Source organism: Mustela putorius, unplaced genomic scaffold (assembly GCF_011764305.1).
Source record: "Mustela putorius furo isolate JIRA1106 unplaced genomic scaffold, ASM1176430v1.1 tig00000827_pilon_pilon_pilon, whole genome shotgun sequence".
In the NCBI taxonomy this organism is placed as follows: domain Eukaryota; kingdom Metazoa; phylum Chordata; class Mammalia; order Carnivora; family Mustelidae; genus Mustela; species Mustela putorius.
The window spans coordinates 1,155,344-1,182,192 of record NW_025421489.1 but is presented as its reverse complement, the minus strand read 5'-3'; the positions used below and the strand labels follow the sequence as shown (position 1 = coordinate 1,182,192).

General features: G+C 43.9%; 1 protein-coding gene across 1 annotated transcript in view; it reads left to right on the top strand.

Moving 5' to 3' along the window:
• GAD2 (glutamate decarboxylase 2) overlaps positions 1-26,849 on the top strand; it is a 76,783-nt gene that overhangs the window by 2,960 nt on the left and 46,974 nt on the right. The window contains exons 4-8 of the mRNA XM_004757636.3: positions 886-1,119; positions 5,869-5,959; positions 6,418-6,530; positions 10,462-10,577; positions 23,259-23,338. Coding sequence (XP_004757693.1) covers positions 886-1,119; positions 5,869-5,959; positions 6,418-6,530; positions 10,462-10,577; positions 23,259-23,338 — 634 coding nt within the window. The remainder of the gene's footprint in view (positions 1-885; positions 1,120-5,868; positions 5,960-6,417; positions 6,531-10,461; positions 10,578-23,258; positions 23,339-26,849) is intronic.

Genomic DNA, 26,849 nt, shown 5'->3' with positions numbered 1-26,849 from the left:
GAGTGCCAAGGCGCTGGCCCCAGTCGTTGAGAATCAGGGCGGAGGCGGGCGGGCGGACCTTGGGTGAATCTTCAGCTGTAAACGAGAAACGCTGTGCCTGTCTCTTCATCTGAGCCCCAACCCGGGCCTATGCGCAGCGTTGGGCCTCGGCGCTCTAGTCCCAGAGCCGCCCTTGGGTTTGCGTTTGGCGGAGGTCCCCGCGCGCGCCGAACCTCGAGGTCGACTTCTTGGTGGCCGCTGAAACGAGTGGGACTTGGTTGCTGAGACGTTCTAGGTCTTTAAATCGCAAGAGTAACTCATAGGCGCAATTTCACAGGGAAACGATTACCTTCACGTGAGACCTGTGCGGGGTTTTACTCCCCTGTGTTTACACACCCAGTCACCTAAATGAGCGCGCGAGCGCGCGCGCGCACACACACACACACACACACACAGACTGACTTAGTTAGCGAGCCATCTTAATGGGTCAGAGATCCTAACATTGCATGCTCCACTTTGCCTGATTTGCCCAAAGGCAATCCTCAAACATTTCTGATGTGACGTATTTCCATAATCGTTTAAGATGATTTACTGAGATATAACATTTGGACGGACCCCTGTGAAACAGATGAACGGAGGCATAGTCTTTTTAAAAAGAAAGCAAACAACACGTTGTGGATTGAAATGCAAGAATTAATTTGGGATGGGGGGAGAAACCGCAATTTCTCTTTTTCCTTCGTCTTTGAAAAATACCTCCCCTTTAAAGAAAACGCTCTGCGTTTCCAGATTTTTTTTTTTTTTAAAGCACAACATCTCTCCATCCAAAGAGAAATTGCCAAATCAAGATCTTGCATGGATATTTTCACGGTAAAATTAAAATGTGATATTTTTTATTCCATTCTTTAGACCTGCTGCCAGCATGTGATGGAGAAAGGCCCACTTTGGCGTTTCTACAAGACGTTATGGACATTTTGCTTCAGTATGTGGTGAAAAGTTTCGATAGATCAACCAAAGTGATTGATTTCCATTACCCTAATGAGCTCCTTCAAGAGTATAACTGGGAATTGGCAGACCAACCACAAAATTTGGAGGAAATTTTGATGCATTGCCAAACGACTCTAAAATATGCAATTAAAACAGGTATTGTCCAGTCAAAAATAATAAAGCTCTTTTTTCTTTTTACAATTTTTATTTCATATTAAAATGTTTTCTGTTTGGGGGTTACTGGTCTTTTCAAATTTACAGAGTTATTTTCATCAGTTAAAAAAGTCATTATTAGAATGCTATAAAGCAAAGGCACCCTTTACTATTGATGTTTTTGCAATTGATAATATCAGAAACATTATAAATGTATCAGGTATAAATCATCAGATTTACATTGCACGCATTTGGCCATGGAGATTAACCACTGATGTAGAAGCAACCATTTGTCAACAGTGGCCAGTAGAAGTGACCCAAAATGGAGACAGAAAGGGAATATAGAAATGAAAGCTCAAAAGGCATGATCCAAACAGAAGCCCAATACTAGTATAGTGCTAGTCATTTCCACGGAGTAGGAATGGTCAGACATTGGACAAACCATTCTATGTAATTATCGCTACAGAGAGACAATAATTTGGCATTGTCTCAAATGGCCAGGACCTCAGATTCAAACCCCAGGTTTTCTCTTTTTTTAAAAGAAATGTCCACAAAAGGAAACACAATACGAACTAGCTTAACTCTTCAACCGTGTTATATACAAGGATGTGTGTGTGCTTCGTAGCCATTCTGAATATAAAATGAAGAAAATGGGTGGGGGAGGGGAATCAAATATCCTTATCCTTATTTTAAAATGTATTTTGTATTTATTGCTTTTTTTCACAGTAGTCTTCATACGCTATTCATTTTGCAGCCCCAGGTGTAACATTTATTTGGGCACATTCTAAGCTTTATTTTATCTACGCAAAAATCAGCTGTTTGTCTCTCCAGGTCACGGTTACCCCTTCTTTTCCTGCCTTGTCTCTAACCCTGCTGATGCATGATACCACTGCACTTCCTTAAAGCAATAAAACTAAGTATGAATGAATACCACAAGGGATAGAATACCTTGTGGCTCTAAATTGATTTGTAGCCTTAAAAAAGATCCGCTGGCAAATAAAAATGTCACATGAATACTAATTACCATAGGAACTTGATCTTTTTATGTTGCCATTTCTTTGGTTAATGAATTCTCATATTGCTCTCATCAACAACAAGCATTTTACAAATGTTTGCTGTGCGACTTTTAGCTACTTTTTTGGGTTTTGTTTTTCCATTTGTTATACCAACAGAGAGGAAAAGTATGCAAAGAATCAGCCTAGGGAAATGGATCTGCTGCATTATTAGTAACCGCTTCTGTGGGACTATAGACTTAGAACTAGGTACATAGGGAAAGGAGTTGAACTTGGTGGTTTTGATCACACTTGGTCTGTGGAGTATGAATTTTGAAGGCTTATTAGTTATCATTCTCAATTATGTTCACAGAGAATCCACATGATGTTTATAGTAGGCATTACAGATGTTCTTCCTCCCAGCTTTTGATGTATCTGTGGGTGCAAACCTGAACAGTGCCTTTAATTCATTTTTGTTTGACCCATTCCCGTACCCTAATATTTCAGTGTGATAATAGTAGGTTGCTACCTATTATTTTTATTGCTACCAAACTGAAAAGAACCTATAAAAATGTTTTACATCTTCATCCTTAAAAGCTGGTGATGTCTGACGTGTAATTTAAAGAGTTAAGATAATGGGAATTGCAAGTCAATGAAAGTCATAGTTCTGTCCCTCAATGCTTCATTTAGCGTCAGGAGAAGATGGGGCCATTCAGTTCTTAGATTTTGCCATAATCCTTGTGAAACTGTTGGTCAAATGTCGTTCTAATGCATTTTATTTCAAGTTCAGAGGGAAATGGGATGAAGTTGGATTTCTAAGCATCAATATCAATATTATTTATAACATATGTAGTCTTCTGGTCTTCCGTGTTCCACCCCCAAATAGCAGTTCAAAGAATTAACACCAGCCACCTCTTTTTGACTGGCAAGTTTACAGGTTTTTATGTTATAACTAGCATTTGACCACTAGCCCTATTTAGGGTGTGTAAAGTTGTTACCATCTCTGTGACCATAAGGCATTTTAGTTCTCCTCAGGAGATGCTTTTTAAAAATACGTTAGCACCTGCTTTCTACCAAGGAGTCCATAATCTAATTTCCACTTGGGCTCCAAGCTCAGAGAGGAGTGAAGAGCAGTGGGGAAGATACTTGCAAAGGACAGTCCTCATGTATTGTTAAAATTACATCTGTAAGAACTGTTGGAACAGAAAACTGAAAACTGCAGAGAATGATAGAATTCTGGAATAATTAACATTTTCGTGGCCCATTGGACTTGGTAGTGGTAGTGGTAGGGGGGTGGGAGTGCAGGGGTTAATGTTTTGAGTCCTTTAACGGAGCCATCAGACAAAGAAATGGAAGCATCGATAAATGAGGCCATCCTTGGGTGCGTGCTGCGGGCACACAGAGAGCAGTTTGGACCGACTCTGTAGACCTCCCCAGCTGATGGTGGACAAGAGGGTCAGGGCCGCCAGGGGCTGGTCGTTGGCCGAGGCTGCGCAGCCTTCGCGGCTCATTTGCTAATCTGTGGGGAGCGTTCCAGAGGCGTGAGCGGCTCTAATCTCACGTTTCCTCCTTGCTGTCTACCCGGCCGTGGGGCTGCTGCGTAAAGCCGCCAATCCCCGGCCGGTGGGGGCGGCGGCGGCGGCGGCAGCTGGATGCCCAGGACGGCTGGGACAGCTGGCAGCCTCCAAGGCAGGTCTCTAACACCCTTTCTCTCCGAGAGCCCTGCCTGGATTCGCCGGCAGCCTGCGGGGAGTCACAGGGAGGGAGCAAACAGAATATTTCCGCAGCATACTCCTGCAGAAATCAAGAGGACATGTTGTTCTAACCTGTCAAACTATCTCCCTCCGTTCTTTTTCACATCACTGTCAGTGAATGAAAAATTTGAAGCACGAGAGATTCAGGTGCTGTGGGAGATCCAGGTCAAAAAAATAAAGAAGGGAGTCAAGCCATGGAAGCCTCAAACTTACTTCCCAGTTTTCCAATGGCAGGTAGCAGGATGGATGGGCCTTTTGATATCCTGGAGCTGGACGACACACACCTTGGAATTTCTCTCTCTCTCTCTCTCTTTTCTTTTTCTTTCTTTCTTTCTTTTTTTTTTTTTTTTTTTTTTTTGCAGAGGTTTTCATCCCAAAGTTTCCCGAGTGTTAAATAGTGTGTGATAATAGATGCCACATTCATCCAGAAAATGCATATGAATTGGGAGAGTAGATTAATGGATTGATTTGCTAATCTTTATTAATTTCCTCGCTTTAAAGATATGGCTTAGGGAAAGAGAAATGAAGGGGCATCGGGAGGGAGAAGCGGCTGTGATTTCAGCTGTGAGCTCTAATGAAATGGGGAGTCAATGAGGCAGAGACAGGGGAGAGCTGTTCCAGACCACGGCCCCCCGGCGGCAGCTTTCTCACTTTCCCTGGATACATAAACTGACAGGGTCAGCATCAGAGGGCCTGGTAAAGAGCGAAAAGGTAGAAGGGCACTGTGCACAGCCACAGGGAGGCAAAACAATGCCCGAGAGTGAGTGAGAGCCACACAAATCCAGTCTCTTTGAAATGCGCCCTTTACCAGCTCCAATCTTTTCTCTGTGTCTAATTGTGTAGCCACATGCCGGAGACTGATAAGAGCACTCCAGTCCTGCAGATAAGCTCTGTATTGACTTTTGTCCCTGCTTTCCCCATTGCTTTTCTTTATCTTGTTCCGCCCATGCCGGCCTGAGACACCGTCATCCCCGGGCTTCACACAGGTGTCCGTAAGTGGAGGCCACCTTTTTATCAGATGCTATTTCCATAATTGATCATCTTCCAAAATTTTTGCTTCCAAGCAAATCACAGATTTAGAGATAGGCTTTTATGGGGCACGACAAGGAATGGAATTCTAATGAGGTATTTACAATCACATTTAAAATAATAGCCTCGGGAGTATTTGGATGTCAACTCCTTTAGAGAGTTTTAGAGAAATCTAGAAGTTAATTAGATAAGCTTGGCTAATGGACTCATCAGCCCATTGAATATATCTTCATGTATCTTGTTGACAGGGGCAGTGATGTTGACTGTATCCTGCTTTATTTTAAATCACAACTGTAAAGGAGTTCTGTTGTTTGTAATCAAATATTTGGACCAAAAAGAATCATCAAGAATTAGATTTGCCTATGCCCTCTATAGGCAATCGTCACCTTTTGAATCCAGGACAGATCACTCAACAGACTGTCCTATTTTCCCATTTTTGCCTTGTCTTTTGTAATCATCAGTCATTTGTCACTGATATCATTACGAATGTTGGCATGCCTGGCGGAGGTCATGCTATGACTGATTCCCGGAACAACTTCAACAAAAAAGGATTTTTAGCAGCACGAGTGTAAACAAGAATAGCTTTGGATTACATGAGCATTTTAGTTTGCAAATGTATTGAAGGCATGCTAGGAAATAAACTAGCATACGCATTGCAAACCCCACTTGTTATTTTTTTTTTAATAGGATAATGTTTAGGGGAAGTTTTTTTTAGAGTGTGTTTTAAGAAATACCAAAAAACCAAAAGAGTCCCTCTTGTTAGATGAAATACTCCTTTTGGGTGTGTCTGCGTGAATGCACCTACACGCACACGCACACACACACACACGCACGCACACGCACATGATGGGTTTCTGAATATGGATTTCCTATTACTGAAGGATATTTCAAGGTTCTTTAGCTGGAGTGATCCTGTGTTTGAGAGGCATTTAGTTTCACTGGATGCAGTCCTGATTCTGGTTTTCCATTATATTCAGGGCATCCCAGATATTTCAATCAACTTTCCACTGGACTGGATATGGTTGGATTAGCAGCAGACTGGCTGACGTCGACAGCAAACACGAACATGTAAGTCGTTAAATGTGGAGTGTTTTTTTTTTTTTAATCCAGGATAATTATTAGTGAGATTTCGTGGTCTTTATTCTACTTCTCATGTGAAAATCCCTTTTTTAATTAGGTAGCCCCTAACATAGTGATACAAACTTCAGAAGTATATGGGTGTTCACTTTAACTTAGAAGAGTCCTGATGTATCTTTCATGCAATCGAAGTTATATAACATTTTTCAAACACAAAAGGCACTTTCTTTGGCATTTTGGATTTATAATTATGTATAATGCGAACAAGAAACGGGACCAGATGATGTCTTTTAAATAGTATTACTCTGGAATGTTCTTTATTTAGTTATAATCAAAACCTTTGTGAATGTAGAGTTTGAAAAGGGATGTACAGTAGTTCTATGGATGTTGTAACAATGAAGTCTTTCTTCGAGTTACATACATAAAATGTGGCCATTACTACTTTTCAGGTTCACCTATGAAATTGCTCCAGTCTTTGTGCTCTTGGAATATGTCACGCTAAAGAAAATGAGAGAAATCATTGGCTGGCCAGGGGGCTCTGGCGACGGGATATTTTCTCCCGGTATATGATATTTCAACCTTTCTTTGTATTTTTTCTTCTGATATGCAGTGCCTCATTATGAACACAGGAGCGATTAAATACCTAGTCTGTATTTCTGCTTATGTTAAATAGGTTACGTTGATCAAAAGCATGAGTGTGATAATACATGACCATTGACCATGCTTCCAAGCCAACTCCCCATGCTTGAGCAATAGTTATTTGTGTTCAGAAAGAGGATAAACAGGTGGAAATTTACCCAGTCTTTCTACTGTGATCCCATCTAGAAGGTGTGGTGGATCGTGAGGAACAGAAGAATAAAGATTCCTCGTAAGGGAATTCACTCTCTGAACTCTTCCCACAATTAGTGAAAGGGTAGCCTCATTTAATAAAGCCTTCTCTGTTTCGGGATGCATTATAAGGCACAGCTATGTAATAGAGCGTAGGTACTCTGTCTCTTTCAAGTAACAACCAGAGAAGCTGATTTACATTAATTTCAAGGAGGACCGAGAGTGACTTGGGAAACCGTTTCTTAAAGCTGAAACAGAGGGTGCTGATTCCTTCCAGAGGCTTCTCTCACCTTCCCTCCTTGCATCCTGCTTTTTATCACCAGCCACTGGATTCTAAACTCCATTGTTCACACCTCTTGCAGCCAAGAGAATCAACCTGACACAAAAAAGCCTTGCCCTTGGTTCCGGATCTGTATGTGACCTTGGTTTTGATGCAGAGAAGAAATAGAAGTTTAGAAAGGTGGTTGGGAGGGAGAGTCACTGACCCGTGGAAAATAAACCTGATGCGCAGACCATCACCTAATCAGTGGCAGGAGAGGGTCATCAGAATGGGGCCGGCGCTCCGTGCACGGAGATTGGCCCTGTTGGGGAGGCCACAGCCACGCCTGCCATTATGTCAGCAAGGGCCACGTCAGGATGTCCCTTCCACAAACCCACAGAGACAAGTGGATGAAGAGGGAGAGAGAAAATAAAGAACAGGTTGAAAGAAGAAATGATAGGCGGGCAACAGTGGCCTCAAGGGTACGGCTTAAATTAAGCAGCCTTACCTACAAGCTTAGATCTGCTATTATATTTTATGCTTTTAAAGATACAACACCATTTTTCAGGTGCTGAAGGAAAACATGTTAGTTAAATGGAAGGGAAAATTAGCCTTTTTTTTTTTTTTTTTCCGTTAAACACCAGCTGTGATGAATTTAAAGCTAGCCTTTATTTTGTAAGGGAACTCAGTTTTCCTTTGGAAAACCATTCCCCATGGAGGGAACTTTGTCATCCTTGTCTGAAACTGAGGCTCTTAAGGTATTTTTCATGAGGAATTAGGTAGTGTTCAGAGACCAGCATTGTTTCTATCTCTATTCTTCCTCTTACAAGGTTGGTTATGTGATTGAGCGTCCTGAGCTCTCTTTAGTGGTCCCCAGGAGAGACAAGAGAACAGCTGCTCCTGCCGACCCTGAAAGCTTAGCTAAGGGGGCTTGGGCCAGGCCTAATGTAGCTGTTCTTGGAACCCTCTTGGCCTGGAAAATATACACCCAGAGAAAGAACCCTCTTTGGCAGTTCTGCTAAGTATGGACACCCTATCAATGACAGAAGATGATCATGTGGAAAGACTTAACCTTGATCATGAGGCTTCTTCCTTGGAGCCTAAAGATCCATATTCTCTCATGTCAAGATGGAAGCCACTAATGTCATGCTAAGTATCATGTAGACATTGCAAAGTGGGGAGGGGACAGAAGAAAAGGCCATTGGCAAACTGTTTCTGCTCTGCTCTCTACAAGGCATTACAGAGGAGAGATGGATTATAGCATCCTCGCTTGCAAATGGCTGCCTTTCCAGGTAGCTTCCAGCCTTACTCCTAGGATATAGGGTCTTCCAATTTAAGGAGTCGGGATAGGGAAAATCATACCTCGTATGTGCCTGAGATCTGAAAGTCCTATTGCCTGGGACTAAACACAGAGATTTAGGTCTGTGACTTGAATACATAGCTCAGCTCATTTTACTTTGCACCTCTGTCTATAACATCCAGAGGCTTCATGGAAAGGTCTCTGGAGCTTCTAGAAGAAATCTGTTTATATGATGTCACCTATGCCTGGGAGCTGAAGACTACTGGAGTGTTCCTCACTACTCAGCAAGTCGTGAAGGACCAAAGGAGAAGAAAAGGATATGTTGGCTTAGTCACAAACCTTTCCCTGTCTAATGGGATTTTCCTGACGATTCAGAGCTCGTTTTTGCATCCTTCCTCTCAAGATGCATCTGTCCTTCTGCCTGGGTGGCACAAAGCAGTCTGCTCTAATGATCCAGAATCTTCTTCATGTCTCTCAGGGCTCCTGGATCTCTAGACAGAGAATAATTGGAGTGAGGAGGCAAAATGAGGAGTGGCAAGGTAGAGCTGGAAGGTTCTTGAATAACTGCGCTATGTGACGTGTTTTCTTTGTGTTCATCTTCCCCTTTTTCTCCTGCCTCCTTTCTCCCCAGCCTCTCTCACAAGAACAACTGGGGCAGTGCTTCTCTGCTGGGGCTCTTGTACCCCCTAGGGGACATTTGGCCATGAATGGAGAAGTTCTCAATTGTCACAGCTGGGCGGGGTTGGGGGGAGGCAGGTAGCACTAGCAGCCTCTAATGGATAACAGTAGGGGATGCTGTTAAACACCCTGCAGTGCACAGAATGCCCCCCCCCCCACCCAACAAGCCCTTCTCATGCCCAAATATCATGAAGTACTGAGACTGAAAAACCATTGGATGGAATGGAATTTCCTTTAAAAGCTGGTCCCTTTCCCAGCAGCATCCTACAACCTCAGCCCTTGTAGACAAGGTGTCTGCTCAAAGCAGACCTGACCTGGATTCTGCTTGCCTCATGTCTCTGGGGTTCAGAAGATGTTGAAATTGCCCTTATTCTGACTGAAGACAGAGCCAGGACCAGGCTGCCTGCTTGCTTTAGGACCCAGGGTGCATGAGGCAAAAGTCATGGCCCTATGTGAGCGATTCAGTTTGGTAAAAAGAGCTCTCCACTCCTCAGCCACCCAAAGGGAAAGGAACTCAAAGCCCAGTGTGTCCCCTATAGGAAAGGAGGAGACAGTGGCCTCACTCTGCCTCATGATGTCCCTGTTTCCATGTCATCATCTCCATTTGCATGCACAACAACCTGTCTTCATCTTATGTTGCAAAATTCTAAACTTTCCAACAATCTTGGGGGAAAGCTCACTTTTCTTTGTTGGAGACCTTACTTATAAGATATAAATGTTATGGCGTGACATCCTTGACAATCTTAGAACGACACAGGAAAGGCAATTCTACACAGACTTAAAATTCCCTTAGTTTTGCGTTTTCTTATCATTATGAAATAAGATTTTGTTAGCTGTTTTAACTATATTTCTGTGATATCTTTGAGTGGGAAGAATTTCTGGGGAAATGCACAGATGAGTATGATGAAATGGGCTTGGATGTTTATCCTCATTTTATGAGAATTGTGGATTAACAGTCCACACCATTAGCTACAACAGACTTATCTTAGAGCAAGTACAAGACATTGCCTGAGTTGAAAAGAAGAGAAATGTTTTCTCCATCTGGATAAAAATAAGATTTCCACAGGCCTAATGAAGACTGACCACGTTCCCATGGTGCAAAGGAAGGCAACAATTTCTCAGTTCTAAAGAACCTCTTCAAAGGAGTCCCAGCAAAAGCAGAATCAATTGGCAGTTCTGTTCATTTGGGATACAAAGGGGTGGTATGTGTCCTATGGTTTGGCCCAATGATCCCTTCTCTTGACCCTCCTAGCCTGAGGATTCAGTCTGAGTTTGAGCATTCAGTTCACAGAATAACCAAAAAATATGGCCTTTCCCTGTGTCCAAGGAGGAGTCTAGGTCACTGGAAATAAAGAATAGTGCTTGCATGTAAAATGATGTTGGTAAGGACTACAAAAGGTCACTGTGTGTTGCTGTTACTTCCTTTAGGTGGCGCTATATCTAACATGTATGCCATGCTGATTGCACGCTTTAAGATGTTCCCCGAAGTCAAGGAGAAAGGAATGGCTGCTGTTCCCAGGCTCATTGCTTTCACATCAGAGCATGTACGTTGTTTGTTTCTGTTCTTTCCAAGTTTAAAGTTACAGTCTGTAAAGCCCAAGTGCAAAGAGTCATATTTGGAAATGCTTTATCCCCAGTGAGTAGATACTTCTTGGGAGAGAATGAGGGGAGAGAACAGTTGAGCGGCACAATGGCGTCGAACCCCTTTCTCTTTGAAATGTAGGAAAACCCTCAAAGAGAAAGCAGGATGTTTTACTCCAAGTTTCTACACATCATTTTTCTGTAATAATGTTGTGGGGGTGGGGGAAGGAAGAGAGGAGAGGCCCAGAGGGACTATGAACTCATTTGGACGACTGAGGCCATGACTACATAACTCAAATCTCCGGAGTGTCCCGCTGATAACAATCTTTCTGTATGAAAATTCTGACCAGGTGTTCTATCTTCATGGTGACTTGCACCACTTAATGCTTATCTTTGGTGGACTTAACCAGAGGATTCACCACTCTGGAGAAATGGCCTAGCGGTCCTATCTGTCATATCTGCTCTTCAAGTCAGTTCTGTCTCAGCCCATTACAGCCTCCTGCGTCCTGCTAGGCTGCTGTCCAGGCGGGGTGCTGAAAGCTGGGACTTCTAGCTGAGCGCCACAGCATAGTACTTCATATTCTTTCCATGGCTTTCAAAGAGTTAAAGCCCTTCTCCCTACCTCCGAGGACACATTGAATAAAGTGGCCCACCCTGGGGACTCCTGGGTGGCTCAGTTGGTTAAGCAGCTGCCTTCGGCTCAGGTCATGATCCCAACATCCTGGGATCGAGTCCCGCATCGGGCTCCTTGCTCGGCAGGGAGCCTGCTTCTCCCTCTGCCTCTGCCTGCCATTCTGTCTGCCTGCGCTCGCTCTCTCCCCCCCTCTCTCTGATAAATAAATAAAATCTTTAAAAAAAAAAAAAAGTGGCCCACCCTGTTCACAAGCTAGTGGCTTCCCTCTGCTAGGCCTCCAGCTTTCCTTCCTTTGCAGAGATAAAACCACATACGAGCTCAACGCTACGCTTTGTAGCTGTTTGAGCAACATCTTGGCTCCAAATTCTCCCATCAGTCCTGCAGTAAACCAGAGGCTGTTCTTGCCAGGCGTTAGAAAGCATTACATGCCGTGGAATTTCTAAGAATTTTCCTTCACAACCTCTGCCTCAGAGTAGCCTAGGGTCTGGGAAAGAGTTGACTCAGAGAAGATCAAAAAGCCCTCTGATGGTGGGGGAAATGGGAGATGGGGCGGGTATAGAGGTCTATAGGGAAATGAGAGATTCCTGGAAAGAGACATCAGTGGGGAGAGGCAGGGAGTTATAGTGGGAGTCAAGGCACATCTCCATAGAACTTTAATTTTTCTGCTTTAAGTGATGTGTGTGTGTGTGTGTGTGTGTGTGTGTGTGTGCATATCAAGGAAGCAAAGGGCAAGTACGAACTAGAAACCAGTGAATACAATTCACAACCATAGCAGTAGCCATTGATTCAAAGAAACTCGTGATTTATGTTAACAAATTATCATCAGCATTCCGTTTTTGGTCATGTTTTATCATTTTCTTGTTTTGTTCCTTTGCCCTTCCTCAACTTACAGAGGTCAAATTTAGCAGAGACATTCACAGCCTGAAATTACCTGCCTTTGCTTTCCTATTGCTACTTAAAAATTTACCACAAACTTAAAGGATTAAGCCAACATAAATTTATTATCTTATAGTTCTGGAAGTCAGAAATCTATAATGGGTCAGGCAATGCTCTGTTCTTTTGGAGACAGTAGGGGAGAACCCATGTCCTTGTTCTTTCTACCTTCTAGAGGCCACCTGCCTGCCTTGGTTCATAGCCCCTTCTTCCAATTCAAAACCAGTAGATGAACATCTTCAAATCTCTCTCTCCCGGACCTCTGCTTCTATCACCACATCTTCTCTGGTTCTGACTCTCTTCCCTACCCCTATCCCAAAGATCTTTGTTATGATATTGGGTCCACCCACATAACCTAGGACAATCTCCCAATCCAAGAACCTTAGCTTAATCACATCTTCAAAGCCCCTTTTGCCATGTAAGGTAACATATTCTTAGGTTTCAAGGATTAGGACGTGAACATCTTTGCAGAAAGAGCGTTATTCAATCTATTAAGCCAGTATCTTACCATGAGATAATTTTCATTTTTCAGCTTCTCGGGAGAAAAAACCATGATATATTTTTTCCAGTTATATTTCCTTATACTCTTGTACCTCTAAATAGTTAAATGTTACTCTATTCTCAGTCTCAAAAAGCTCAGATGATCTTATACTGAGCATCTTCTTTTGGCTTCCATGCTGTTTATATAACCCGAAATGAGTTTGGTCAACCAGAAAGCTGCCCTGTGCTCTCTAGTTTTGTGTGAATTTCTTGGCTCAGGCTTCAAGGAAATTGACTTAACCTTGCTCACAAAGCCCAGGTCATGTGGTTTGGGAATAATTCTATGCTATGCCTCCGTTTCTTGCTGCAGCAAACTAAGAGGCTAATTCTTGACTTCTAAGTGAAAGAAAGGTGATTCAACTATACAACAGCCATTCCATTCTTCCTCCTCCTTCTTGTACCTTTATCCATGCACATAATTATGAAAGAACATTTGAATTATGAACCTTTCCTAAAATACCAATTGGTTCTAACTCTATACCTATTTTTTTAAAGATTTGATTTATTTGACAGAGAGAGAGAGAGAGATCACAAGCAGGTGGAGAGACAGGCAGATGGGGAGGGGGAAGCCGGCTCCCCACAGAGCAGAAAGCCTGATGTGGGGCTCGATCCCAGGACCCTGAGATCATGACCTGAGCTGAAGGCAGAGGATTAACCCACAAAGCCACCCAGGCATCCCTCTATACCTATTTTTTGGTAGATGAACTCTTTTTCTAATTTATGATATCTAATTTATGATACCTAATATCCTATAACTATTTGACTATTTCCACCACACTTCCAATATACATTAGCTTATTTGATTCTCACGACATTCTTGTAGGACAGGTGGAGCAGAAATTATTATTAGCATTTTTTAAATAAAGAGGCCGTAGGTAGAGCTGGGATTAAATAGGTTTCCTGACTCCCAGGCCAGTGAGGTCCCTGCCCCAACTACCTATGTAAAAATCAAATCAAAAGATTCAGCGACAACATCTTATATGCCACAGCCCATCAGTTAATTTGGCATTCTATACCTTCCCAAGTAAAATTTCCACCAAGACCTTTTCTGGTAATGTGACTGTGTTGATAAATTATTACTTTCCTCACTAAAAAAAAAAACAAAAACAAAAAAAAACTTTATTATCTTATGGGGCTGGACTGGAGGGGACATTTAGAGCTCATTTAAAGCACTGCTGTGTCTCATTGAACACTTGATCCAAACCATTCTGGACAGATGAACCCTTGAAGTAGCCTTGCCCATGAAGATTTGGGTTAAGAGGTAACATGATCTTTATATATAGGTCCTTCTAGTTCTAGACCTCAGGGCCATTCCATTCCATTCATTACTTAGTGTAATTCCTTCCAGCTTCAAGCCTGCCATACATTCCCTTAGTCTTTCCAAGTTTTACAATTACCTTGACTCCACCAGCCCCCAAAATAGATCTTCACAAGCTGAAAAAGATTATCAAGTCATGTAATGCCTTTTCTCCAGGCCAGACAATTTCCATCTTTGCATGGCAGTTTCATTCCTGAGTCCCTTGACCTGCAGGGAGAAACAGTGGTGGGAAAGCTGCTTTGGGATCCAATGGAGAGAAGGAAGACCAAAGGCTATGGCAGAAGCTGCTTCAAGTATTGTCTCTCTCAAAGCTCTCGGAGAGTTTCCAAGGCCCAATACTTTTGAGAATCAAATGAGAGTCTCTTATAAAACAACTCACCTCAGTTCCTAGGATGTAGGAAACACTACATAAATATTAAGTAAAATTTTTTAAAACCCCACAACCTTATGAGGAACCCAAATCCCAGACGTGGGAGATGCTTTGCCCAGGGTTTTTAGCCAGTCAGTGGCAGAGTCAGCCCTTGAGCCTGTTCCCTGACAATCCCAACACTGTTCTTTCAACTACTGGGCTGGGTGACCTCTACACCACTCTAGCTGGCTGCTCTAAATTCACTTGTAGCATCCTTGCTAAAACCTTATTTTCCACATGTTGGTTATTCTAGTGCTAATTTAATTTCCTGATCTATTGGGCCAGGTCAAGTTACTGTCCTTTCTTCTAGTCTGAGCACTGAGTTGTGTATAGAGCCATAGGGATGGAAATGACATTGAGAAACATCACACACTGAGGAAGGGAAGGGTCATTTTTTGTTTACTAAATGGCCCTCGCTGTCTCTGTTGTACCCCAAAAGCTACCCATCCCTTTTCTGGACACCAACTCAGACAAGAAGTTTCCCTTTGTTGATAAGGAGGTCAAGCTATTACATTTTTCTATTTGTTCAACTCCAACTGTTTTCTAGAAATTTTGAATAGGACTAAATTAAATAAATAGTATTGCCATGAAGAACATTAGAAGTAGTAAATATTATCACTGAGTTGAAACAAGAGATAGCATTTAAGCTCTGAATAAAGAGTTTTAAGATGATTTTCCTCCCTAATGTGGAATCACAAAAAATCAGAATTGGAAAGGATCTTAAAGATTGTCGGATTCCATACTCATTCTTTGCTGGAATCTCATCCTTGTCGCCAAATCTTCAGTAGTAGAGGATCTTGGCAAAAATTAATCTGATGAGATTAGAGTCCCTTCTTGAAACTGGGTTTAGAGGGAAGTTGACTCTGGCTGAGTAATTCGCATCTCGGCTTGAATCCTTCGAAAGCCCAAACAAGCTTCTTTACGAATTCCTCTTATTTCTTTGTGTGCAACAAGCTCTCCCAGAAATAGTCTCAGTGAAACAGCATATTTGCATCTAGGAAAAATGTTCTTCATAATCAGAACAGGTAGTGGGATCTTTTAGGCAAATCAGCACAACTCACTCTACTCTTCACAGCCAGTCACCGATGTTCCGCTGAGACCCCTCATGGCCTCAGCCCACTTACACAGGGAGATGATTGTAATAATTGTTTAGAAAGATGGTTTTCATATCACAACACTACGTGAGAGGGCTCCATTCCAAAAACAGATGTTTTTTATGTTTAAAAAAAAAAAAAGGAACTTACTGTGACCCAGGCAGCTTGGAAAGACAGCTCCCATGTAATGCTCTCCATTAGACAGAAGCTTAGTCTGACAGAACTTCAGTAAGTGAAATTGTGAGCTAAATGCAAGTTACCTTCAGCCTCTGCATTCCCACCTCCTGTTCGTTTCAGGGCCCTCATCACCCCTGTGTTATTTTCTCCTTCTATTCAATCCCATCAAGACCTACTCTCAGGAAAGAGCCTGACAGTCCTGTAAGTGATGGGTAAAACCTAGGTGTGGCCTCTTGTGGCAGAAATTCCAGTGCAGTAGGAGACAAAGCCACAAGGCAGGAAGGCACAGTGTGGCCATGGGGCCATGGGGTGGTGGGATGTGTTCTTTACACCTTTACTCTGTGCCAGGCATTGCTTCAGGCACCGGGCAGACAACAGTGAACAGAGGAGACCCAGTGCCTGCTCTCAAGAGGCACATAGTGTACAGTGGGGGAAGGAAAGGATGGGGGTCTGGAGGGGATAGTCACTCTTCTCAGTGCCCCTGAGACCACACTGAGTGATCACTATAACTGAATTCATGCTCAGTGCTGATTTCCACATTTGTCACCAGATATCATCCTTGGATCTCCATCCTTGGATCTCTCCTCATGTCAACTTAATCTTCGTACACACCATTCTTTTAGGACTTACTTAGGGCACAAATTCACAATGGGTGACTTTACACTGTACAACTATGAGTAATAAGTAGCAGCCTCCCAGAAACGCCTTGTACCAGATCCATATCACGTCAGTATCACACAGAGTCTCTGAGGACATGGTTTGGGGATCCCCTATCCTCCAAATCATTATAATTAGATATCAATGAAGTGATTTCACAGAGTACCAGCTTCTTTGTAAATCAGAAGGTTTATAAAGCAGAATGCTCTTTTAAGGCCACTTGATGAATAAAAGCAAGGACAAGGACTACCAGTCTGTCTAAGGCAGAACAAGCTATCCTTTTACTCAAATCCCAGGATGTATAGAGAGCAAATCAATGAATGTGTGGGAGAAGTGTGGAGAAGAAGAACACTGTTAGTCCTAATATCGCTGAGTGGGGCAGGGTGTCCAAAGCATGTGGAGGGATCAAAGAAGCAGATTTCAGCTCATTCATTGGTGGCCTTTAGGACCTATTTGTTGGGGGTCCTGATGTATAAGCCCCCACCCCATTCACCTCTCTTCTATATCTCTACACACACTTCATTCACTCCATTCACAAAGGGGTTCAAGTCCAAGGACAATCAATAGGCCTTAGGGCTAGAAGACAGAGCTTTTGACAGAATGTCAGAAGAGAGAAGAGCTGAGATTTCCAACTTAGTGTGCCTTTTTTCTTCTTTTGAAGTTATGAGTTGCTTCTTCCCCAAAGCAGCTACTCTGGCTAGAAGGGCTTCCTACTTGGGAAGGACCCCATCTTGGGCCTTTTGGGGTGGGTGTCAAGAAGATCTCTGGACTTGCTTTTATAGTAGGCTTTAGATGAGAGGTGTTGGGGTCTATTTAGCCCACGATTGGCTCCAATTACTAAAGCCACACCTCAGTATTGGGATTTGTGGCCAGAGATTGATGGCAATAAGTAGTGGACATTTTTCTGGACTTGCTATCTAAGCATATGGTCAAATTCAATCAATATTTGCTAATAATAAATATTTGCTAAACCAACCACCAAAGCCCTTGCCCTCATGCAACCTATGTTCTAGTAGGGGACAGATAGTAAACAAATATTTACTCTAATGTCACATGCTGACAAGAGAATAGAGCAGAAGGGGGCTGTTTGACAAGATGGTCATAAAAGGTCTCTGAGGAGAGAATATATAGTCGCAGGGACTACATCAAATGAGAGAGGGAGCCACAATAAATATCTGAGGGAAAGGGGTGCCTGGGTGGCTCAGTGGGTTGAGCCTCTGCCTTCAGCTCAGGTCATGATCCGAGGGTCCTGGGATCGAGCCCCGCATCAGGCTCTCTGCTCAGCGGGGAGCCTGCTTCCTCCTCTCTCTCCACCTGCCTCTCTGCCTACTTGTGATCTTTGTCTGTCAAATAAATAAATAAAATCTTTAAATATATATACATATCTATATCTATATCTATATCTATATCTATATCTATATATATATCTGAGGAAAGGATTTTCCGAGAAATGGAATAGCAAATACAAAGACTGAGAGGAACAAATTTAGTGAGCTCACTGAAGACTGGGGAGTCCAGTACCATCAGGTAGAGAGAGCAAGAGGAGGGGAGGCAGGAGACGAGGTAGCCCCCGACCTCGTAGCCAGAGACTGAGGTAGCCAGAGATTGAGGGCTGTTTTAATAACCTTTGTGTCTCCAGGCTTAGCAGAGGCTTTCCCTGAAGCCCTGTGGTCCGCCAGGCAGTTGAATCTGTGTCTCAGTTAAGTGTCTGGATGTGACCAACAATGGCTGGAAATAGTTACGGTGGCTTTCCAAACTGCTTATCTAAATTGCAATAGAGGAAGAGAAACCAGCATGTCAAGAGACTGAGTGGTTTGTCTCAGAGCTTTCCACCGCTCCCACATTCTCTCACCATCCCTAAAGACAGGACAGATTTACGGTCCCCATTACAGAAGCAAGCAGTGGATGCGCCACCCCAGTCACAGGGCTGGATAGAATGACGGAGCTCCGGCCCCTGCCGCAGCCTGTGGGCTCTCATTCTCACGAATTCTTACTCTGGATAATCTCTTCCTCCTCAAGCCCAGAAAGCCTGCTTACTTTTTAATGACAGTTATTTTATAACCATAAAACCCCATGGTCATTTGCACATCTTTCAAATGTCAGCTGAATCATGTAACCTGTATCTAGATTACTTTTGATATTTTTTTAAAGATCGAGAAATTAATCTTCCATCAACCTCAAAGTTTTTCTTTAGTAAAAAATAAAAATTAGATGGGTTTTAACATCTGTTACCCAAATAAAAATACCAGTTAGTTCTAAATAAGCATTGGGTTCTATCAAGTCTATTATTTTTCCAAAATCAGGGTGGAGGGGATATTCATTAACTCATTCCCCAGCTAGTTTTTTTTAATTTTTAATTTTTTATAAACATATATTTTTATCCCCAGGGGTACAGTTCTGTGAGTCGCCAGGTTTACACACTTCACAGCACTCACCAAAGCACATACCCTCCCCAATGTCCATAACCCCACCCCCTTCTCCCAACCCCCCTCCCCCCCAGCAACCCTCAGTTTGTTTTGTGAGATTAAGAGTCACTTATGGTTTGTCTCCCTCCCAATCCCATCTTGTTTCATTGATTCTTCTCCTACCCACTTAAGCCCCCATGTTGCATCACCACTTCCTCATATCAGGGAGATCATATGATAGTTGTCTTTCTCCGCTTGACTTATTTCACTAAGCATGATACGCTCTAGTTCTATCCACGTCATCACAAATGGCAAGATTTCATTTCTTTTGATGGCTGCATAGTATTCCAATGTGTTTATATACCACATCTTCTTTATCCATTCATCTGTTGATGGACATCTAGGTTCTTTCCGTAGTTTGGCTATTGTGGACATTGCTGCTATAAACATTCGGGTGCACGTGCCCCTTTGGATCACTACATTTGTATCTTTAGGGTAAATACCCAGTAGTGCAATTGCCCCAGCTGTTTTTTTTTAAGATTTTATTTATTTATTTGATGCAGAGAGAGAGAGAGAACACAAGCAGGGGGAGTGGGAGAGGGAGAAGGAGAGAGAGAGCCCGATGTGGGGCTCGATCCCAGGACCCTGGGATCATGACCTGAGCTGAAGGCAGAGGCTTAACCCACTGAGCCACCCAGGCGCACCCCTGGACCCCCAGCCATTCTAGTGATGAATGACTGATCATTACCAGGGCCTTGATGATTTGGGGACACATCTGACTCCCTATGGCTTTCAATTTTTGTTCATAGCTTTACCTTCCGAAGCCACCCTGAGCCAGCAATCGCTTTTCTCTCACCTCAACACCACATGTCCCTATTGCCCTCTGCTCCTGAGCAGGCGTCCTCTGAGCTCTCTCCAGATGCCGGTTTCCAGGCTCTTCGGCTTCCAGCCCTGCTGCTCTGCTATGGTTCATCAACAAGTAGTTCCATTAAACGTGGTGCCAAGGATTAAAAATGATTTCCCTTGTGCTGTCTCACCAGCACGGAGACGTGCTACTGAAGTTGCTTTCACTGTTTCTTCCTCATTAGGTAGTGTCTTTTTTATTTCCACCCCACCCGCCTCTGGCTCCTTGCTGGCCATGGTCCTTGCTATTTGTGGATAACATCTAGTGATTTCCCTGCTCCCTTTCCCGAAAATGTAAACAGGCTCAGTGTTCAGTCCCTGATCTTCTATTTTCATGCCTCATATCACCTTTGTTCCCCATCTCGAAGCTTTCTCTTTGGGCCTGTGTTTTTCTTTAAGTGTGTGGCATTTGCTCCAGTGATCAATTATCCTAGGTAATTGCTCCTCATTTGAGCATCCCTATTCTTTCTCATTAAAGACCAGACAAGACTACTGCCTCTCATTGACCAGGTGCACCAGATCTCTTACTTGGCCTCGATTTGCCGTTTGGCAGTTTAGGACTGAAACAGAGACAGAAGTAAAACCAAGGAATCACTGAAGAAGTAATTAGTTAAGGTTTATTGTGCACACACCCAAAAAAGGCAGTTTGCAAACTGGGAGCCCTGAAACCAAAACATAAGCTTGAGACTCAGAGAATTTTGTTATAAAGCAGCTTAGGGAGCTCGGAGGGAGGCACGGTTAATTCTTCCCAGGGATTGGTAACAACATTAGAATTTTCTTCAACGAAAGTGAATTGGTTAGTGGTTACCTCCTATCAATTTGGGGAAAGAACTTAAGTTTCAGTTATGATGTTCAGAGGCATAAGCTCGATGTGACCCAGGTTGTTAGCCTCATTTGTCATGCAAAATAAGCTGAATTAAGCTTTGCTTGTATGACTAAACTGGCTTTTGTCTGATTTAGGAAATTTTCAAGTCTGGTCTCTGTGTGCGTTTGATTTGAGCAGTGCTTTCAAGCTCATTCACTGAGGGGCCTTTTGCTTGCTCAGTGGACAGCTGGCTCCTCTGTTCTGTGCCCTCCCTGCAGTGACATACTGATGCCCCCCCCCCCACCCGCGCAGCCAGCTCATTCTTCATCAAAGGGATCTGCTAACCATGCAGGAGGGAACACTTCTGTTTGTTGTCTGTTGTTATCATTCACTGTTACAAACCGAGTTAAGCTTTCTCTCCTAGTTTCCAGGTATCTCGGGAAGGATGGTCTACTTTGTCTTTCTGAGTTTGTAAAATGAGCTAATGGCCCCTTCTCACCACGTCTCAGCTACACTGGGCCCTTTAAACTCCCCTAGGCGGTGCCTCGTGTCTTGGTTCACGTTATTGGCCCCTGTTAGAAATGGGATTTCTTCTTGCTTATCAGACACATCCCCTAAAAATACACATGTTAACAGTGCCTGGGCTGCGTATTTAAGAATTCAGATGAGTCAAAAGTGGGCATTCAGGGAGAGGACACTCTGGACCCGCTAACTTAAAATTCCAGTCAGCAACCCTTTGGAGATGTAAATTGAGGAAGCAGCCCTCCTTTTGGACAGCTTAATGATCTGTAGTTAATAGTAAGAGGCTGCTGGGCAGATGCCATACAGCTGGGCTTACGTTAGCCTCTCTCAGCTCTCCAAATTACCCCATGATTACAGCCATTGAGATTCAGCATCCTACCCGGGATTCTGTACCCAAAAGCACAAAGATCTGGCGGTGGCTTGTCAGTGTGGCCTTTCTCTGCACACCGTCCTGCCCAAGCCAGGGACTGGTGCCTTCTCCCTGGTCCTCCTTCAGGCTGAGCCATTGCCTGCACCGGCATTAGCTCCCCAACAAGTCTGGGATGAAGAGAGTGCTTACTTGAGTGCCCCCAGTTTTGCTAAACTTGACAGAGACTGCGTGACATCTCTTGGTAGGAAAATATAAGCCTGGAAACTGTACAGTACCTAGTTCCTGGGGGCAGTTGGCTTGTTTTTATGTCTTATATGTAAAAATGCCTTGGGTTACTGTGTGTTAGGATGGCAGGTCCATTTAAAAGTCCCAGGGTCTTGTTATCTTCACCCAGAAACTCAGGTGAGTTCAACAACCACCACCACCAAACCACCCATTCAAAAATGGGCAAAAGACTCATAGAGACATTTCTTTTTTTTTTTTTTAAGATTTTATTTATTTATTTGACAGACAGAGATCACAAGTAGGCAGAGAGGCAGACAGAGAGAGAGGGGAAGCAGGCTCCCTACTGAGCAGAGAGCCTGATGGGGGGTTCGAGCCCAGGACCCTGAGATCATGACCTGAGCCAGAGGCAGAGGCTTGACCCACTGAGCCATCCAGGTGCCCCTCATAGGGACAATTCTTTAAAGATGATGTTCAAAGGGCCAATGAGCCAATAAAAAGATACTCAACGTCACTAATCATTAGGGAAATACAAATCGAAACCATAATGAGGTATCGCCCCACCCCCATTTGAATGATTAGTATCAAAACCAGAAAATAATAATTCTTGACGAGGTTGTGGAGAAATTGGAATCATTGAGCCCTGCTGGTGGGGACACAAAAAGGTGCAGCTGTTGTGGGAAATAGGATGGCAATTCGTCAAAAATAGAATGACCGGGACCCCTGGATGGCTCAGTGGGTTAAAGCCTCTGCCTTCAGCTCCGGTCATGATTTCAGGGTCCTGGGATCGAGCCCCGCATCGGGCTCTCTGCTCATCAGGGAGCCTGCTTCCCGGTCTCTCTCTCTGCCTGCCTCTCTTCCTGCTTGTGATCTCTGCCTGTCAAATAAGTAAAATCTTTAAAAAAAAAAAAAAAAATAGAATGACCGTATGACCCAGCAATTCCATTTCTGGGGAGATATATATATAGATCTCCAAAAGAATGGAAAGCAGGTCTCAAAGAGATGTTTGTACACCCTCGTTCATAGCACCATTATCCCTCATGGCCAAAAGGTGGAAGCCACCCCAGTACCCACTGATGGATAAGTGGAACTGTGAGTACACCTACAATGAATAGGATTCAGCCCTAAAAAGGAAGGGAACTCTGACACATTCTACAACAGGAATGAACCTCAGAGCCACTGCGCTGAGTGAAATAAGCCAGTCGCAAAACAACAAATCCTACACGGTTCCACGTACATGAGGCACTTAATGAAGTCAAATTCATAGAAACAGGAAGTAGAATGGTGGTTGCGGGGGGCTGGGAAGGAGGCATGAAGAGTCATCTTCAATGGGTACAGAATTTCCCTGTGACAAGATGAAAAGAATGCCAGAGGTGGACGGTGGTGCGGGTTGCACAGCCACGTAAATGTCTTTAAGGCCACGGAACTGTACACTTAAAAATGGTTAAGGTGGCAAATCCTATGTTATGTAGATTTTACCACAGTTTTACCACAGTTTAAAAAAAAAAAAAAAAAGGCTCAGCGGAAGGATGCCATCTTCTCTCAGCAATCCAGGCTGTTGAGGGAGATTAGAAATAAAAGGAGGAAAAAGACCAGCTGAGGTCTTTTTTGAATTTATGTGCAACTAATTACAAAATTTTTTTTTTTTTTAACAGAGTCATTTTTCTCTCAAGAAGGGAGCTGCAGCTTTGGGGATCGGAACCGACAGCGTGATTCTGATTAAATGCGATGAGAGGTGAGTACGCATCTGTAGCCTCCCTGGTTGGCAGTTTGCGACTCCACAGTGTCTCTCTTGGTCCAAACGCAGGCGCTGACTGTGGGGTGGGGGGCAAACCTGCCTCCCTCCCGGCTTGCTGTTCGCTGTTTCTTCGCCCTGGGGTGTCGTTCTTCAGTGCTGTGGAGCCTTCCATGGCCCTTGACTGAATTGGAAGCTTTGTTAAATCAGTCACAATCTCCTGCACCAAGAAGGTGTGTTGGTTGGGCGGGGGGGGGGGGGGGGGGGGGGGGGGGGGGGGGGGGAGGGGATTTCGTCACCTGGGCCCTTAAGCAACAACCAGTGGTTTGAGCATCGATTTATGGAAGTGTCATCATTCCAGGCGCCGTGGATGGTGTGAGATGGATGGACCCATTACAGGAGTGGGGACAGTTTAGTGAGCAGGAAGTAAATGATGCCCCCAGAAACTCCTCCACTTCGAGCCGGAACCAAAGAGCTCTCCTAGGGAAAATCCCTGCCTTACTGGGTGCCCAAACCTCATAGGTAGTCTGGAAATAGGTGTAGGATTAAAAAGCATTTCTAGCATATCCATGTAAATCTTCACTAGAACTGATAAAGAATTAATGTAATCTCTAAAAAATTGGTAAGCAATTTCACCAAATTAAAAGGAAGCTACTCAGTTAGCCATCTATTTTTTATATGTATTTATCAGGCAGATTTTATGTTTGCCCACCATGTCTGCAGGCTCCAGAAAAGCATAAGGCATCATCCTGTTTCCCTGACAGTCTGTGATCAAAGGGAGATGAGGTGTCATTAGGGCACAGTTACAGGGTTGAATCCTGTGGCACAGAACACCTCTTGTGTAGATTGCTAGGAAGGCTCTAGATTGTGTAGATTGCTTGGAAGGCTCTGCGCAGCAAGCAAGACTTGTGTTTTCAAAGGGTTTTTTTTTTTTCTTTTTTACGATTATTTATTTATTTATTTATTTATTTGACACAGAGAGAGATCACAAGTAGGGAAAGAGCCAGGCCGGGCGGGGGGGAAGCAGGCTCCCCGCTGAGCAGAGAGCCTGATGCGGGGCTCGATCCCAGGACCCTGGGATCATGACCTGAGCCAAAGGCAGAGGCTTTAACCCACTGAGCCACCCAGGCACCCCCAAAGGGTTTTCATAGCGAGGGATGAACTGAGTTGATGGAGGGGAAGTATGGGTGCCATTACAGAGGGCTGAACCCCACAAGCAAAGCCCCAGAAATAGGACCGAGCATGTGGGACTCCAGCGAGGAAAGCGGTGTGATCAGGGGTATCCAGGAGGAATAGCCATGGCAAGCCTGGTGCGCCATGTGGGATTTTGATGCCTCGACAAAACACATGGTTAAGGACGCATCTCTCTCCAGGAGGGAAAATTACAAGGGATTGCCACTTTCTCGTCCACGCCTTTACGTCTTGCCTGATCTGATTTGGTTGTTCGCAATGAACACGTGCTACTTTCACAATCAGAAAGAAAGAGGGATGTTTTATTTTTCCTTGTTGCGGCAGGAGGACGCTAAACTTAGCACTTGAGTTTGATGGATCAGTAATCAAGGTCACCTGAAAGCATTTTTTTTTTTTTTTTATCCGAGAAGGGCATGATGGAAACCATCCTTCAGGAAGCAAGGCAAAGAGAGACCTGGGTCAGTGAGGCTGACTGTGAGGCTTTAGCTTTAAGACAGATGGGAGATTAGAAGAACTGGAGCAAGGTAGGGATATTTTGAAGAAGGAACTGCTTGTGGATTTTTTTTGAATATTTTATTTATTTGGCAAAGAGAGACACAGTGTAAGAAAGGGAAGAGAAGCAGTGGGAGAGGGAGAGGAAGGCTCCCCACTGAGCAGGGAGCCTTATGTGGGACTCAGATCCCAGGACCCTGGGATCCTGACCTGAGCCATCCCTGAGCCGAAGGCAGATTCTTAACCCCTGAGCCACCCAGGCGCCCTGGAACTGGTTAGTTTTTAAGACTTTTCAAGACTTTTTAAGATTTTGTAAGACCAGTACTCTCAGATACTTAAGAACTGAGATTCAAGAAGAAAACTGGCACGGCCACAAAAATTGTTAACGGGGAATAAAGGTTTAGATGACTTTAATATTACTCTTAATCTGTAGCCAACTCTTATATGGAGCCTAGAGTTCTGGGAAGGATGGTCTAGACAGGCCCTGTTAGCTGACCTCCTCCATCTTCTAATCTAGTCTGGTTAGCAGGTGTTCTTGACCTTGTGCTCCTGTGAGAATCGGGTTGTAACAATGCAAGCGGGCTTGGGATGGGCCCACCAAACCAGCCAGCCAGGCAATCCTGGGAACCAGAGGCCGGCCTGGGGACTTCTCATGGTCTGAGGGCAGAAGTGCGCTCCAAAGAGAAGTGCAGGCCTGAAAGAAGGAAAGGCAAGAAGGAAAAGCCAAAAAGTTGCAGGAACAGGGAGCCCAGAGGAGGCTGCCAGGAACAGATGCCAGAAGATGTCTGTTGCTCACCAACAGCAGAGAAAGGAGCAGAAAGCAGAGCATACTGGGAAACCAGTGGGGTCTAAACTAAGTGGCTAGCCATGCCACCTGAAATTTTTAGGTCAAAAAATTGTATGTCAACAGTTCTGGAAGCCAGTAAAAACACTAAAACACAATGTTAAAACAATGACTGTGGTTTTTTTTTTTGTTGTTTTTTGGGGCTTTGTTTTTCAGAAAATACCTCACTTTCCCCTGCAAATCTTCCCCACCCCTTGCCCTGGCCTGCCCCATACATTCGTTGGGGAGGGGACACAGGGAAGGGACTACCAGGCACCTAGGGCTATGGGGGCTTTTCCCCCTTCTGGTCATGAGCCTTGTAGGATGGGGAGGGGAGGAGAGAACAATACAGGAGGAAGAAGAAAGAGCAAAATGAATAAGAAATAAAAGAAGGGAGAAATAAGGCCCAGGAAGGGGGGGAAAAAATCGCAATGGAAGTACAAAGTGAAGCAAGGAGGAAGAACGGTTGAAAACCTGGGGGTCGGGGGCACTAACACCCCCACCCCTTGCAGTCAGAAATTCACATAAACCTTTGACTCCTCCAAAACTAAACTACTAAGAGCCTACTGTCAACCAGAAGCCTTCCTGATAACATAACCGGTCAATTAACACATATTTTGTATGTTATGTATATTACATACTATATTCTTACAATCGAGTAAGCTAGAGAACAGAAAAATGTTATTAACAAAGTCATAAAGAAAATATATTTACTGTATTGTGTTGTATTTATCAAAAAGTAGCCATGTGTTGGGGGTGGGGGCTCCGTTGGTGAAGTAGGTGACTCTTTTTTTTAAGATTTTATTTATTTATTTGACAGAGAACACAAGTAGGCAGAGAGGCAGGCAGAGAGAGAGAGAGGAGGAAGCAGGCTCCCTGCTGAGCAGAGAGCCCGATGCAGGACTCGATCCCAGGACCCTGAGATCATGACCTGAGCCGAAGGCAGCTTAACCCTCTGAGCCACCCAGGCGCCCGAAGTAGGTGACTCTTGATCTCAAGGCTGTG